The sequence below is a fragment of the Rana temporaria genome, chromosome 3, assembly GCF_905171775.1.
Source record: "Rana temporaria chromosome 3, aRanTem1.1, whole genome shotgun sequence".
NCBI lineage: Eukaryota > Metazoa > Chordata > Amphibia > Anura > Ranidae > Rana > Rana temporaria.
In genome coordinates, this window is record NC_053491.1 from 134124690 (window position 1) to 134142501 (window position 17812).

The 17812-nt window shown below is 42.9% G+C and overlaps 1 protein-coding gene across 8 annotated transcripts in view; it reads left to right on the plus strand.

The window, feature by feature from the left end:
- The window catches only part of CACNA2D1 (calcium voltage-gated channel auxiliary subunit alpha2delta 1), an 856738-nt gene that overhangs the window by 658102 nt on the left and 180824 nt on the right, over window positions 1–17812 (plus strand). For all 8 annotated transcript variants that reach the window (XM_040343442.1, XM_040343444.1, XM_040343443.1 and 5 more), the window contains one exon: window positions 4596–4700. In XM_040343442.1, coding sequence (XP_040199376.1) covers window positions 4596–4700 — 105 coding nt within the window. The remainder of the gene's footprint in view (window positions 1–4595; window positions 4701–17812) is intronic.

Here is a 17812-nt window from a genome sequence, read left to right on the forward strand (position 1 = left end):
ATAAAACAAGCATATGGAGAAGCAGGATATACAGTGGTTTTGAAATCCGCAATAATTATATTATAGGAAATGTTTATAATGTTTTCTGAGACTTGGTTAAATAATCCCAAATGAACTTTGTAAATGTGAACTAGATACATGTAAACGTTTATAAGAGATTGTAACTTATATTTTTCTTCCATGTTTTTTTTTTTTTTTATATACGTGTCTTTAAAAAAGTTAAGCAGTTCTGTGATTTCCAGAACCAATCTGGTTATCACAGTCACTAATAAGACTGTTATCTAAAAATGTGTAAGCAGATTCATACATTTGAAAAATGTGTCTTTATTATGCATCATATTCATCTTGCATAAACTAGCTTTTGATGTCACAGCTGTTATATCATGACTTGGGGGGGCAGGACAGGTACACTGTATTCCAACACTGAAGTGAGATTTGTAAAGTGGCTCTAAGTGGATAATGCAATTTGCAATTCTTTAAAGGTGTTTGATCTTTCCATTTGCAGATGCATTGCCTGATCCTACTCTAAGATGCCTTTAATACATTGTTGTACTTTATATCTAAATCTTGACTCAGCTTAACAAATTCCAGAGTACATCAAAAAAGTGATTACAGGAGTAAGCAATGCTCCAAAGGCACCTCCACTTTGATGAACTTTGTAAACAAGTAATCATTCATCACTAATGTGATCCTTACCCATTCCCAAAATGTCACAATCATCCTTGTTATAGCAAGGTAAACTGTCCATACATTCATATCACAACAAAGAGTGCATATCCTTCCAATAAAAATGCAATAGTCCGGTATTCACCAGTAGAAACGTTAGAGGTTGATTTACTAAAACTGGAGGGCCAGATTCACAAAAGAGATACGACGGCGTATCTCCTGATATGCCATTGTATCTCTGTTTTAGGGTCTTCCTAACTATGCGACTGATTCATAGAATCAGTTACGCATAGTTAGCCCTAAGATCCGACAGGTGTAATTGAATTACACTGTCGGATCTTAGGATGCAATACCTCGGCCGCCGCTGGGGGGAGTTTACGTCGTAAACCAGCGTTGGGTATGCAAATTAGTAGTTACAGTGATCCATGACGTTTTTTTGCGTTCGTTACGTCGCTGCTAGTCTAGTTTCCTGTCGCAAAGTTAGTCGTCGTTTTAGCTGCCCTAACTTTACACAGCCCACGTATGTGCTGTATAAAGTATGGCCGTCGTTCCCGCGTCGAAATTTAAAATGTTTTTGTGCTTGCGTAAGACGTCCAGGAATACGAAAGTACGCTACGCACGTCTGAGTTCGAAAAAATTACGTCACTTCGCGCAAAGCACGCCGGGAATTTCAAAACGGAGCATGCGCAGTAGGTCCGGCGCGGGAGCGCGCCTAATTTAAATGGCACACGCCCCGTTGAATTACGCGGGCTTACGCCGGAGGCGTAAGTTTTCATGCAAGTGCTTGGTGAATCAGGCACTTGCGATGAAAACTTGCGGCGGTGTAACGTATCTACGATACGTTACACCGCCGCAGTTCTATGTGAATCTGGGCCGGAGTGTGCTAAATCTGGTGCAGCTGTGCATGGTAGCCAATCAGCTTCTAACTTCACCTTGTTCAATCAAGCTGTGACAAAACAAAACTGAAAGCTGATTGGTTCCTATGCAGAGCTGCAACAGATTTTGTACTCTCCAGTTTTAGTAAATAAGCCCCATAGTGTCCTCTACTTTACTGTAACTTTTAATATAGGGAATACAACCAATTTAGTATTTTATTTAAAAATTCTAATGGCATATTGAATGATTCAAAAGAAGCAGACTCTGCAGTCACAAAGGGCATGCCACACCATTCTCCACAGCATCAGGTGAGGTACTGCCCCAATACAGTATAAAGAGATTGTTCCACAGTGCCATTCATCCAAGTGTGCATATAAAATAAAGGCTCTCAGTTCCAAAGACTAAGGTCTTGGTTGTATATTACTAGTTCCAGTAGTGGTACTCTAGTCAATGTCTCAGTGACATACCATCTTTTCGAGACCCATAACCCTGACCTGTTTCTCTGGTCTAACCCAGCTGCCTCAGAGGTGTCTGTTGTGACTTTCATTGTGCTTATAATTGGAGGAGTGGTACAAAGACATGGCACATGGCCATCATCCTTCTCTCTGCATCCCCCTCTTTTGCCTTCCAGCCTTACTGATCAGGCATGACCTATGACACACCACCACACATCCAGGGATTGGCACACATCTCCTCAAGGTGTGCTCAAAGGCAGAGGGAGATAAATCAAGACTGATGCAACCACTTTTCACCACTAGGGGTCACTAGATTTAAAGTAGAGTTCCACCCAAAAGTAGAACTTCCACTTATCTCCCCCCCCCCCTCCGGTGCCACATTTGGCACCTTTTAGGGGGAGAAGAGAGAAGGCCGCTGCAAAGTACACCAGCAGCTCGGCCTGCCCTTCTGTCGGGCCAGTGTGAGAGTGCAGCACGCTTTGTGCATGTGCAGTGTCGACATTGCTGGACTCCAGGACAGGTAAGTGTCCTAATGTTAAAAGTCAGCAGCTACAATATGTGTAGCTGCTGACTTTTATTTTTTAAAGGGGCGGGCGGAACTTCTCTTTAAGTTTTATCTATTTATATACAGTTTCACTCTGTAAAGAAATCAATACATGTACTCGCATTTGAGGCAGCCGGGTCAGATTACTGGTCATAATAATGCCAATGTTACCCCCTTTTCTACAAGGGATATTTTGTTATTTTTTACACAACTTATAATCTGCATTTTTTTTATTTTATAGAAATTACTATAAACTTCTAAACAATTATATATTTTCTGAAAGCAGAGGCCCTGTATAATAAAATGGTAGTAATTTCAGTTTCCTACATTGCACAATATTTGCACAACTGTTCAATGCATATTTTTAGAAAATTATTTTGCTAAAATTTATTGTAGTATGAGATAAAATAATGAAAAAAAAAAAATGCCAAAATATAAAAGCCTTAAAACTGCTTGCCCCTTTGAAATGATGGAAAACTATGCAACATTTTTTCATAGACAACAGTTAAAAGCCTTTACAGATTATCAATTTAGATTTAACACTAAATGATAGACCTAGAATTATTGCTCTCTCTTTGACATTTACAGCGATACCTCACATGTGCACCGCAATTGCTGCTTACATACACACATTTTCCCATACATGCGCATTAGTATGCATGTGTATGACTGGGGTGGCAGAGTTACTTTTAAGTTGCTGGCTAAGTAAAACATTATATTATGAAATTGCATAGGAAGAGCCATATGCCACAATGAACAGTATAGATCTTGAGATACAGGCTGTAGAAGTTATATGGAAATCTTGTAATTTTGTTTAAAATTGAAGCTTGGTACGCCATATTCTTATATGTCCTCTAATATGACTAAAAAGGAAGCTCTGGAAGTAGCAAAGATGGTCCAAACCTTAAAGAGATGTCTTGTTTAAAAAATAAGTAAAACAATCTCCCCTGATTGGCTGACTGACTTTGATTGACATCCGTGGGAATTAATGGCACTGCTGCTGTGTCTTAGCCAATCCCAGAGTGTCCCGGACAGCTTAGACATTCGTGGACATTGCTGGAGAGAGATGGGCTCAGGTAAGTAATTAGGGGGTGCTGGGGAGGCTGCTACACACAAAGGGTTGTTTATTTTAATGCATAGAATGCATTAACGGGGTTGTAAAGTTTTGTTTGTTTTTACCATAATGCAAACCTGGCAAAGACTGCCCCCCCAGTCCCCCGTTTTACTTACCTGAGCCTGAATCTGCTGTGCGTGTCCCCATCTCCTCAGAGTCTGGCCGCCAATTGGCTAGATTTGCTAGATTGATAGCAGTGCAGTCATTAGCTTGCACTGCTGTCAATCACATGCAATGACGCACACTGGGGGGCGGGGCCGGCTATGGCCGCCGGCTGTATCACAGGAGCACGCCCGCAAGCTCACCCCCTTCAGAGAGCACTTCCCATGAAGGGGGCTAGCTGATACTGGGGAGGAGTTGAGACAGCTGCCAAGGGACACCAGAAGACCAGGATTGGGGCCATTGTGTGCAAAATAAGCTGCACAGTGGAGGTAAGTATAACCTTTTTTTTTTTTTAAACAGGAACCTTTAGTGTCCCTTTAAGATAAAAAAAACCCTCTGCCTTTACAACTCCTTTAATTGTTCAGTCAAGTTTTACATGTTATTTACATATTATTCCAGAAATACTGTACTGATTGTTTTATTTTAAGGTAATCCCTGTAGACTGCAGCACTAGGGGTGAGAAGTTGGTGGGTGGGAACAGAGCCAAGTACTATGGAATACTCTGGAATGTTACTGGACTGAGCCTGCTAGACTACCTACATACAATTAATATCACTTTTTAAAGGACCAGCCCTATACATGAGTGTGAAATATCCCTTTCGCTTGGAATGAACCTTTATTTAATAAGCTTGCCTATGGTACCTTCTTGTAAATTTTTGTAAAGGCTGTGGTAATTTGCATCAATATAATTTCAAATACAATATAAAAATAGTAGAATTGTTGATGGCTATGTATTCTATCGTTTAATAACGACATTTTTTTTTGTTTTGCTTTACAGACTAATGTATCAAGAGCAAACTGTAATAAGATCATCATGTTGTTTACTGATGGAGGAGAGGATAAAGCCACGGAAACATTTAAACTCTACAATAAGAATAAAACAGTAAGTCTATTCTTTCTGGCATAAACATATGCAATTATGCAATGAAAAAAAATTCAGATTGATGCTACAAAGAACCCAAGACCTTATTTAGATGAGTGTTTGAGGGAGAGCTAGGTCATACAGTCTGAATTGTTCCCTACCGTCCAATAGGGTTCAGATTTTCACTTCTGAATACCCATTTTGTAATGGGACTTTATGCCTCAAATAGTCAACCAGACTGTTATATAGTATAAAAAAATCTTATTTACAAATATATTTATTTGACCATAATTAAAACTATATCCATTATAACTAATAATTTTAAGGCTATTTTTCATAACTTGCACATCCAGAGGTCATAGCATCAACCAGCTTCATTCTAGAACATTACAAGTAGGGTTGATGTGCATGGGTCAACACATTTCACAGGGTCTCCTGCTTCCTCTCCCGCTTTGGACAAAGTTTTCCTGTACATATAAAACAAAACTGAGAAAATATATACTAAAATGAGATTCATGTCGAATAATATAAATCAACCAAAAATAATTACATTACAATTACAATTACATAAACTATACTCCAAGGAATCAAAATGAGAAAATAGAAAAATATTTGTTTAGTATATTTTTTTAAGATTTCTTGGAGGGTAATTTAGGTTTTTGGAATGTACAATGTTATTATTTTTAGTTGATTATATTATTTGACATGCATATATCATTATGGTATATACTTCCTCAGTTTTGTTTTATATGCACATGAAAACAACAAAGGTCAAAAGGTCCTGAGGAAGCAGTAGGACACTGTGAAACATGTTGACAGATGTACATGACCCTACTTGTAATCTTCTAAAATCTTGAATGAAGCTGGTTGATGTTTTGACCTCTGGATGTGCAAGTTATGAAAAAAAAAATGAACTACTTGTTATGAAGGATATCATTTCAATTTTTGTCAGATAAATATATCTGAAATAAACATTTGTTTCATGCTATATAATAGTCTGATCCCATTACAAAATGGTGATTTAACAATATTTAAATAAAGGCATGATGCCTTTTGTGATGGGATATTATTGATAACACTCCACTCCCATGCATATTTCTATATTTTCACTTCTGAACTGTAATTTTCCAGGGTTGGCTCTCTTTAGTTGCTATGAGCCAACACAGGTTGGCTGAAACATCTCTTCCTGCAGACACTGATAATTAGATTATGATAAGGCTCATTCATCTCCAACTGATCAACAGAGGTAAGAAAAAAATCACACAGAAGCTATTTTACATCAAAATAATGATCACACTTGGGTTTTATTGACGGCATCTAAACAAAGCTACCTATAGCAGGTTTTTCTAAGATCCAGTCTCAAATACAGCTGTGATAAAAAAAAAAGAACTAAAATAAACTGAAAACAATTATAAAAGCAGACCCTGTTTTGAGTAATTGAATACTGGAAATACTAATGCATGGAATGTGAGAACTACTTTACTATTACAAACATGAGTTTTGGTGGAATGTGAGGGTCTAATTTATGTGAGATTCTGTAGTTTTGCAAGCAGAGTTGCAAAATATACTATTTATTGGAACTATTAAACCTAGGCACAATTTTTAGTATCTTGCATAAAAGACTTAACTCTGCACAGTTTTTAGAGGGTCTATCTTTATAAATGTCCTGTAGTGTGCTCACCACCTAGGTTAAGCTTGTCGATGGCTTTCTTAATGGCAATGGCCCTATTAATGTTCACTTAGCAGGTATACCAACAAAAAGGGGGTGGTTGACATTAAAGCAAAACTCTTAGCCTTCCTGTCAGGAATGCTGGTAGATCAGACTGTGTGACCGCACAGAGGAACCAAACAAGGTGAGTAGTGAAATAAAGGTGTTTATTTACAAATGTGTGAACCACCAGTGCACAATAAATCGACAAACAGTATGTACAAATAAAGGGGAATACCGTATTCATAAACGAGCCAAGCCAAGGTCATACACATGGGAGGTCAGTAGATGGGTAAGGATAGGGACAGGAATCAGGACACAGGGAGGACAAGTCCAGGCAGGGATCAAGGATCAGGTCCAGAAATCAGGGTCAAATACAAGCTCAGGTCCAGGAGGTATGACGATACCAGGGCGAGGAGTGATTACACACGCCGGGTATTTATAGAGGCGTGCTGATTGCATTCAGGTCACACCTGAACGCAGGAAGGGCTGTGTGCTCCACACTGCTAAGAACGCCCCGCTGGTGGACGCCAGTACTGCAGCCCAAGGATAACATAGCAGTAACACCAGCAGGGGGAACCTTCCCTGACAGTACCCCCCCCCAAAGGAGCGGCCTCCGGACGCTCCAATTAGATGTTGCTGGGGAAAGTCCGTGGTGTCAAGCTGGGCAGCAGATAAAGTCACATCAGGTTGGGCCGGATGAAAGTCCATGACTTTTAACAGGGCAAAGTGCAGCTCAAGCTGGGCAGCGGGTACAGAAATCTTAAGTTGGGCAAAAAGTACATCAAGCTGGGATGCAGATAGGGGCAAATCAAGCTGGGCAGCAGACTCCGGGTCGTCGAGCTGGGCAGCAGGCTCCGGGTCGTCGAGCTGGGCAGCAGGCTCCGGGTCGTCGAGCTGGGCAGCAGGCTCCGGGTCGTCGAGCTGGGCAGCAGGCTCCGGGTCGTCGAGCTGGGCAGCAGGCTCTGGGACGTCGAGCTGGGCAGCAGGCTCCGGGACGTCGAGCTGGGCAGCAGGCTCCGGGACGTCGAGCTGGGCAGCAGGCTCCGGGACGTCGAGCTGGGCAGCAGGCTCCGGGTCGTCGAGCTGGGCAGCAGGCTCCGGGTCGTCGAGCTGGGCAGCAGGCTCCGGGTCGTCGAGCTGGACAGCAAAATCCGGGTCGTCGAGCTGGGCAGCAAGCTCCGGGTCGTCGAGCTGGGCAGCAGGCTCCGGGACGTCGAGCTGGGCAGCAGGCTCCGGGACGTCGAGCTGGGCAGCAGGCTCCGGGACGTCGAGCTGGGCAGCAAACTCTGGGTCGTCGAGCTGGGCAGCGGGCAGGGACACCTCAGACTGGGCAGCGGATGGCACTGAAACAGGCAGGGCAGATGGCGCTAAAACAGGCAGGGCAGATGGCACTGAAACAGCAACTTCAGGCTGGCAAACTGGCACAGCAACTTCAGGCTGGCAAACTGGCACAGCAACTTCAGGCTGGCAAACTGGCACAGCAACTTCAGGCTGGCAAACTGGCACAGCAACTTCAGGCTGGCAAACTGGCACAGCAACTTCAGGCTGGCAAACTGGCACAGCAACTTTAGGCTGGCAAACTGGCACAGCAACTTCAGGCTGGCAAACTGGCACAGCAACTTCAGGCTGGCAAACTGGCACAGCAACTTCAGGCTGGCAAACTGGCACAGCAACTTCAGGTTGGCAAACTGGCACAGGAACTTCAGGCTGGCATACAGGATCAGGCTGGCAAACTGGCCGCATAGCAGGTAGAGGTTTGGCAGAATCAGGTTCAGCTGGCATGCAAGCAGACTGGAGCAGGTTGGTTGGTGTGGAGACAGGTTGGGTTACTGGCAGGATCATCTTGGTTGGGAAAAACTTTCGTTTTTTCTTGGGCTTAGCCACAGAAGCTCTGTAGGTAAGGGGTGCAGCGGACTGGAAAGGAGGATTGGGATATGGCAGAGTAGAGGGAACAGTAGCTGGGGGAAGTTTTTGTGGGTTAGTAGGCGGCTGAGAAGAGACAGGTGGGTTGTATGCAGGATAGGTACAGGGAGCAGAGACTGGATATTGGTATCTGGTGGGAAGCAGTGTATACTGAGCTTCAACTGGGGTTGCCATTGGTGATGGACAGATGGATCTTTGGGAAGGTGAGTGGTTAATGGCAGGGCTGGAAACAGGTGGATTTGCTGGAATCAGGAGATCTGACCAGGCCTGCAGCACAGGCTGAACAAAAGCAGATTCACACACACCTTGTCTAATCAGAGACTGCACTGAACTAATGCACTCAGACAACTTCTGCTGGGAACAAGAGGAATAATGTTCATCAAAAGAAACTGGATCATCCTCTAATAACCATATCAAGGATTCAACTTGGTCATGACTGAAGGGGGGAGAGAAATCGTCACTGCCATCAGGAATAAATGACAGGGCTGGCTTTACACACAAACGGATTAATGCCTGAACATCATCATAAGACATATAACCCTGATCCACCATGGAATGGGCTGATCGGATGGCTTCCATCAGCTGGTCACTTGTCCATCCCTCAAAAACCTGGCGACAATATTCCTCATCCTCCTCTGCCAGCAGAGAATAGTAAATGATTTCATTGAAATCCATCTTTAGAGCCACACACTACACCAGTATGGTTCCTCAAAGCAATCACGTCTGATCAAGGGATGGCCCTGGTATACTGTCAGGAATGCTGGTAGATCAGACTGTGTGACCGCACAGAGGAACCAAACAAGGTGAGTAGTGAAATAAAGGTGTTTATTTACAAATGTGTGAACCACCAGTGCACAATAAATCGACAAACAGTATGTACAAATAAAGGGGAATACCGTATTCATAAACGAGCCAAGCCAAGGTCATACACATGGGAGGTCAGTAGATGGGTAAGGATAGGGACAGGAATCAGGACACAGGGAGGACAAGTCCAGGCAGGGATCAAGGATCAGGTCCAGAAATCAGGGTCAAATACAAGCTCAGGTCCAGGAGGTATGACGATACCAGGGCGAGGAGTGATTACACACGCCGGGTATTTATAGAGGCGTGCTGATTGCATTCAGGTCACACCTGAACGCAGGAAGGGCTGTGTGCTCCACACTGCTAAGAACGCCCCGCTGGTGGACGCCAGTACTGCAGCCCAAGGATAACATAGCAGTAACACCAGCAGGGGGAACCTTCCCTGACACTTCCCCTGTTATGCAAAATAGCATTTCCTTGTGTGATTTTCAATGTATAATATACTAAACAATTACATACAGATGGTATAACTTGTAAAGTTTCAATATCTGACAAGTTATTGTAGTTAAAGAGTAACTAAAAAAAATAAATAAAAATGTGCACCTTTTGTTGCTGTAAAGAAGTAGCTCTTGGCTTCACCAGACTCATTGCATGCTCATTCTAAATGGGAGTGACTGGTTCATTCTTAATCCGTTGATGTACCTTCTAATAAGGAAAGCTCACCATTTGGTCATACCTGTAGGGGTTTGGAAGTGTTTGCTCTTTAAGGATGCAGCAGTTTTTTTCCCCCTAACTGGCTTATTGTAAGATGTTCAGAACATTAAAATATAACTGTTTTCATTCATGTCTCTCACTGAAACAATGAACTCAACATATTAAAAATGATAAAATTGTGTGTTAGCCACGTTTACACAAGTGACCTAAAGTGCGCCTTTACTTACAGTGCAGATAGAATACTGTATCTGAAGCACTCTGCTGTTCACTCTTATAACTCAATTTAAATAAATCCAGCAGCTACAGTTCATAAAGTACATAAAACATGTAACAGCAAATCAAAAAATAAAATCTTCAGTCCTTTTACCACCGTGCCCCCTATATATGAAACAATAAAGTGCAATGTTCTGTTCTTGGACCTCTCCTATTCCCAACTCCGCCTCCCTGGATCAGCGCTTAGCCTCCTGTGGTTTTCATTATCATTTTTATGCTGATGACACCCAAATCTATCTCTCTACTCCTCTGCTCACAACATTAGTCTCCTCACACATCACTAATTTACTAACAGACATATCAGTCTGGAATAAAAAATAAAGAAAAAGTTGCGCTAAACATAAAAATGAAAGGAGTAGAAATATAGCTGCCAGCACCAACAATGGACAATGTTGTATGCAAAAATGGAAAGAAAAAAGTGCAGCGCTAAGTACTATCTGGAGTGAAGCCAAATTTGTAGTGTAAGTATTCAAATCAAGTGCTCCATGTATGGAGCAAATGTGAGAATGCACTAAACCAAATTAGTGTAGATATCAATTAATGTGCAAAAAAAAAAAAAAAAGTGAAAATCAGGGTAAGTGTGATGCCACAAGGTACCACTAGGGTGCTTCACAATCAAGTGAGAATGGATGTGTATCACAAATGAATACCACAGATAGATATGTCCAAATACTTAAAAAGGTGTATGGCCATATGGCAGTGCTAATGGATGTCACAAATAGCAATGTACATAAACCAGTCCAAAGAAATCAAAGTGAAAACTCTGATGGCAAAGTCCAAGTGTAGAAATAAGCAGAGTCACGTTAAGGAAAACTGAATTGTAAAAACGTATGGAGTAAGTACCATATGTATGTACCCGACATGTGTTTGAGAGGACTTACTCCAAACGTTTTTACAATTCAGTTTTCCTTAACGTGACTCTGCTTATTTCTACACTTGGACTTGATTTGAGCACTTGATTTGAATACTTACACTACATATTTGGCTTCACTCCAGATAGTACTTAGTGCTGCACTTTTTTCTTTCCATATCAGTCTGGAAGTCATAACATTTCCTCAAACTCAGTCTATACAAAACTGAGCTCATCATATTTCCTACCACACATGCCCCTTCCCCTGACTTTTTTTTATCAAGATCAGTGGCACAACCATCAACCTTTTCCCACATGCAGGGTGCTAGGTGTAATTCTGGACTCTGAACTCTCCTTTTAGCCCCCCATCTAATCACTTTCCAAAGCTTGTCGCCTTAGCCTCTGCATAATCTCCAAAATATGCCCCTTCCTAACCAATGACACCACAAAGCTCTGAATTTACTGGTTATCTCTCAACTTGACTACTGCAACTCCATCCTCACTGGCTTACCTTTACATAGACTATTCCCCATTCAGTCCATCATGGATGCTGCTGCCAGACTATACCACCTTACCAACCATTCAGTGTCTGCTACTCCTCTCTGCCAGTCCCATTGGCTGCCACCCACCCAACAAATTAATTTCAAAATACTAACATTAACTTACAAAGCCATCCACTTACTTGGCCCCCAGCTGCCTCGTTAAGCCAGTCTCAAATTACTAACCAAATCATTCTCTTTGTTCCTTCCAATACCTTCTGCTCTCTAGTTCTCCTCCCATGCTTGCCTGCAGGACTTATCCCAAGCCTTTCCTCATCCTATGAAATTCCCTACCCCAATCTGTCTGACTATCTCCTGCTTTGTCCACTTTTAAGCGATTCCTGAAAACGTTTCTCTTCAGAGAAGCCTACCCTGCCTCCACCTAACTGTACTTTTATTTTCTCCTTCAGCTCATACCTTTTGTATCACTTGACCCTCCCTCCTAGATTGCAAGCTCTAACAAGCAGGGCCCTCTGATTCCTCTTGCTTTAGGTTCTTCTTAATTTTACATGCATATAGGATAGTCTAGTGAATTCAGGGTGTTTGTAGAGTAATTAAAGGGTTGTAAACCCTCATGTTTTTTCCTATGCATTAAGGTGACAAAACTTTTGACACTGACCAGCCCCCCCTGTTTTACTCACCTCATCATGATTAAGCACTAAGCTATAGTGTGAAACATGTCAGCTTGTATCTTGTTTGCTCTGGCATGTATCCTGTGATCCTGTTTTTACAATAAAAAGCAATATTTTTGGAGTGCGGCTGTCCAGACATTGCCCTTCATTTTGCATTACTACATGCATTGCCAGCACCGTGGCTTCAGGTCCGGTGAGGAGGTTCATCATTTGCATCTTCTACCTTGAGCGGTGACTTCCTTTCTTTATCTGCTCCATCTGACTTTTCTCACCTGAGCCCATTGGTTCCCACAGCGGAGACGTGATGTACCTCTCTGCCCGTTGTCTCGGCACTTGATTGGATAGATTGATAGCAACACAACCATTGGCTCCCATTGCTGTCAATCAAATCCAATCCTGGGGTGAGGGCGACATTCTGTGTCTACGGACGCAAAAGTCAGAAACAGGAGCGTGCCTGCACATAAATCCCCAGGGAGAGCGCTTCTCCTAGGGGGTTTACCGATGCGGGGAGGAGCTGATGGCGCCGCCAGGGGACCCCAGAATAGGTGGATTGGGGGCCACTCTGTGCAAAGCAAACTACACAGTGGAGGTAAGTATGACAAAAAAATGTTGTTTAAAACCCCTTTAAGCTTTGTATTTTGTTTGTGATATAATTCCTAACACTGTTTATGGTAGAAGGAAATCTAAATATCAGACATATATACCAAGTGTATATTTGCCTGAAGCCACAGCTTCATTGGTTATTTTCTCTAGAAAATATCCACTTACGAAGAATAATGCAAAAGGTTGTACGAAATAGGCAGCAGACAGAACCATTATATACTAATGCATCACATCAACTCCTAGAACAGTTGCAATGTATTACTGAACATAGTTACAGAAAACTACAACAAATGGCTTTTCTGAAAACATCACCGTATTCATCCCTGCTGGGTGAGTGAAGATGAACACAGTGGGGACTACATGACCATATGCTCAAGAAATGATTCAGAATTACTAAATTAATTGTGATTCTATTTTAGATACCATCCTACATAACTTTTCTATCCAGATGTCTCAAAGCAATACACTTCTCAACTGACTAAGAGCCTTAGGTTTATGTGTAATGTGGTGTGATTTAATTAACAGTATATTATTATTATAAAGGATTTATATAGCACAAACAGTTTGTGCATCGCATTAGGGCAAACAGTACAGTTACAATACAATTCAATACAGGAGGAATCGTATATAGGCTAATCAAAATATTTTGTTGTCTGCAATACATAAACCCAGTATGTGACCAAGTTAAATAAGTAAGTGTATGTAAACGAAAAGTGTGTTCACCTTTTGAAGGCTTTAGAGACACTAGCACATTCTGTAAAAAAATAAAGTGTGGCTAGGAAGCCACTCTGATGCCACGTACACACGATCATTTTTCGGCTTGTAAAAAACGAAATTTTCAGCCTCTAGAAAAAACTAAATTTTTTCCAACTTCATCATTAAAACGATGTTGCCGTCACACGATCGATAAAAAAAAATGCTCTAGCAAAGCGTGGTGACGTACAACACGTACGACTGCACTATAAAGGGGAAGTTCCATGCAGACGGCGCCACCCTTTGGGCTGCTTTAGCTGATTTTGTGTAAGTAAAAGACGATTTGCGCTTTTCTGTCTGTTACGAACGGTAGTTTTACCAGAACGAGCGCTCCCATCTCATAACTTGCTTCTGAGCATGCACAGGTTTTTAACGTCGTTTAAGCCCCCACACGATCATTTTTTACAACCCGAAAAAGGACATTGTTTAAAACGTTGTTAAAAAATGCAGCATGTTCTAAAAAAAATTGTTTCGCTTTTCAGAACCCGAAAAATGATGTGAAGCCCACACACGATCATTATAAATGACATTTTTTAAAACGTTGCTTTTTACATGCCGAAAAATGATCGTGTGTACGCGGCATCAGTCACTCAGGGTGGGATCTTCCTGAATACAAGATTTTTTTGTTTCTTGTTTTTTTACTTATAATGTGACCAATGTGCTGAAACTGCAATCCATGCATTTGGCTTGTGGTTGTTACGCACCCTCCATACGGCTGTATTTTACAATTTAGGTGAGCAGCTGGGGGACAGTAGTTCATTGGCCCAGCAATTTATGTTTTTCTACCCCCCCCCACACACACACACACACACCCCTGCCACTTACATGAAAAAAGGTTTAAAGGCTTTAAAGATTTCCTTTTCTCCCCTCCCCATCACCCTCGATAACTAACTAGTACCTCCTCAAAGGGCTTCTTCCTACTGCTCCAGTAAAACTGTAATGTTGGGCTGCCCACATCTGCACACTCATAACACATATCTTTGAATAGGCTGTATCTATACTAGAGGAGCATGTCTATTCGAGTCAGTGGGACTGGCATAGGGAGGTAGACTAAGGCCGGGTACTCACGACCAAACATGTACGATGAAAGCGGTCCGTCGGACCGTTTTCACCGTACATGCCTGCCAGAGGGCTTCTGTACGATGGTTGTACACACCATCGTACAGAAGTCCGCGCGTAAACAATACGCGGGGCGTGTCCGCGTCGTCGCCGCGACGATGACGCGGAGACGTGGGCGGGCCTGCCATTTAAAGGCTTCCACGCATGCGTCAAAGTCATTCGACGCATGCGAGGGACGGCGGGCGCCTGGACATGTACGGCAGGTCTGTACTGACGACCGTACATGTCCGAGCGGGCAGGATTCCAGCGGACGGTTTTAAAACACGTCCACGAATATTTGCCCGCTGGGAAAAGGCCCGGCGGGCAAATGTTTGCTGGAATTCGGCCCGCTCGCGCCTACACACGACCAAACATGTATGCTGAAACTGGTCCGCGGACCAGTTTCAGCATACATGTTTGGTCGTGTGTACGGGGCCTAAGGAGGGGATCTGGAAGGACCTTTTTTTTAGAAACACAAACCAAATATAGTTTTTCCTTGTTGCTGTAAGGTTTATAAAATATATTTTTTAATATACAGAATTACCTGTTTTTTAACTAAATGATACCTCGGGATTCTACTAGTAAGGTCTATCTAAAGGTATCTTTTAGGGTGACAACACTTTTACTTTTAGCATTGTCAACCATTTCCTTCACATTCCAGAGCTGGCCTACAGGCAGCTGTGTCAATGAACTGTTGTTTTCCGTAGTTACTGCTGTAAAACTGTGAGGCCTCATACACACGCATGGTTTTCTCAGCAAAAAAGCTGCTGGGAGAGCTTTTTGCAGAGAAAACCGTATGTATGGTTTCTCGTCAGGAAAACTGCCGGGAATCTCAACGAGAAAAATAGAGAACCTGCTCTCTATTTTTCTCGTCAGGATTCTCGGCAGTGTTTTTCTGCTGAGAAACCCGAGCGTGTGTATGCTTTACTGACCCCGGTAAGCCTACGCATGCTCGATGAGACTTTGACGCATGCGCGGTAGCTTACAAGGCATAGTGTAGGGTGTAACAAGATGGCGGCAACAGCATCAAATGTGATGAGCGCATGCTCGTCGTAGTCGATGACATCACCGCGTTCTTGCCATTCAATAGAACGGCGGTTCTTTTGAATGGTGTGTGTGTACACTCGGCGAGCAAGAAAGCTTGCCAGGAATCTCATCAGGAAAGCCAATGTTTTTTTCCTGACGAGATTCCCGGCCGTGTGTACAGGGTTTGATTTTTAGCAACAGCTGGAGAACACACAGCCACACAAAGTCCATAAAATAATTTATAGAATGAGATCCCATATTATTTACAGTGTTCTAAAAATAAAATATTCTTTCTTGAGAGTTTAGTTTTACGTTAACTAGGTTGAAAAAAAGACATATGTCCATGAAATTTTGCCTCTTGTGAATTCCTTTTTTCCAAATGAACACAAACCAAAACCCTCGGGCAACTGTGGTCAGTTCTGCCTTGCATGGGGATGCAAAGAGCTGACTACACAATATCATTTGTTTCCCCAGATTAAACTGTTTCCATGTTATGCTTCACTAGTTATAAATATGAGGCATATTAGTTATAAGAAAAGCTTCAAGCGTCCTTTTTATATATATATATTGTTGATTTTTATTTACTAGATCCTAGAGTGGAAATAAAGATAAAAAATGGCAATTCTTACTTTTGAACCACAGTGTGTGTACATGTTGATTGACCTCTAAGGCCCCGTACACACGATAGAATCCATCCGCAGATAAATCCCAGCAAATGGGTTTCTGCGGATAGATCCTATGGTGTGTACACGCCAGCGGATCTGTTTCCGCGGAGAAATCTCCTCTGGGATGGATTCCAGCAGATCGGATATTTGCTGTGATGCACAACAAATCCATCTGCTGGAATCCATTCCAATGGATGGATCCGCTCGTCTGTACAGACTTACCGGATCCATTCGTCCAAAGGGATTCCCCGCACGCGTCGTAATGATTTGACGCATGCGTGGAATTCCTTATATGACAGCGTCGCGCCCGTCGCCGCGTCATAATCGCGGCGACGGCGCGACACGTCATCGGCAGAGGATTTCCGCGCGGATTTCAATGCGATGGTGTGTACACTCCATCGCATCGAAATCTGCGGAAATCTTTGAGAGGATTTATCCGTGGAAACGGTCCGCTGGACCGTATCTGCGGATAAATCCTCTCGTGTGTATGGGGCCTAAGGCTCGGTTCACACTTCTGCAATGCGAGAACCTGTGCAAATCCAGTACGGGTTCCTGCATCACATACAAATTGCAGGCAGTTCATGCTACCCTACACTACACTACACTTCCATACTGGGCCGCGGACCGTTTTCATCGGACAGGTCCGCTCGTCTGTACGGGGCCTCACAGGCCACATTCTAGTACTCACACTGCTTGTATTTAAAAAATACTTTTAATGATGAATTAATAAGTATAGAGTTAAATTAATTTGTGTCTTTTATATTTGTCTGGATTTCAGCTTTTACCAACCTGCCTGCAAATCCTTTATTATTGTGCAAGCCTTTCTTAGGCTGGATTCACACCTATGCATTTTTAGTGCTTTTTGCATTTTGCAGATTTGACCTACAGAACGTGTTCCATAGGAAATCATGTTAAATTGACTGTGTAATGCAAATCTGCAAAATGCAAAAAGCACTAAAACTGCATAGGTGTGAATCCAGCCTTACTATGTGGTGGCCCAAAATTGTAGTCCATAATTTATATGTGGCTTAGGCCTGGTTCACACCTATGCAGGTTGCAGTTAATCCCCACGCCCCAAAAAAATGCGTACCAGACCCTTACGCAGCCCAGAAGGTCAGGAAAGGAGGTGGGAATGAGCAAGCCCCCTTTCTGGACCATACCAGGCCACATGCCCTTAACATTGGGGGGTAAGTGCTTTGGAGCAGGGGGCCCTTCACCCCCTACCCAAAGCACCTTGTCCCCATGTTGATGGGGACAAGGGCCTCTTCTGACAACCCTAGGTGGGCGGGGGCTTATTGAAATCTGGAAGCCCCCTTTAACAAGGGGGCCCCCTTATCCCGGCCCCTCCCCCTATGTGAATGAATATGGGGTACATTGTACTGTATCATACCATGGGCAGTGATGTCAAAAGGGGGCAGGGCATCTGAATGATGTCACCAGGTGGTTACACCCCATGGCTATATAAGCAATGGCACATGGTGGACCTCGCATTACAGTGGGAGCAAGCATCTGGAGAAGATTGGAGGAAGAACAGAGGGAGAAGAC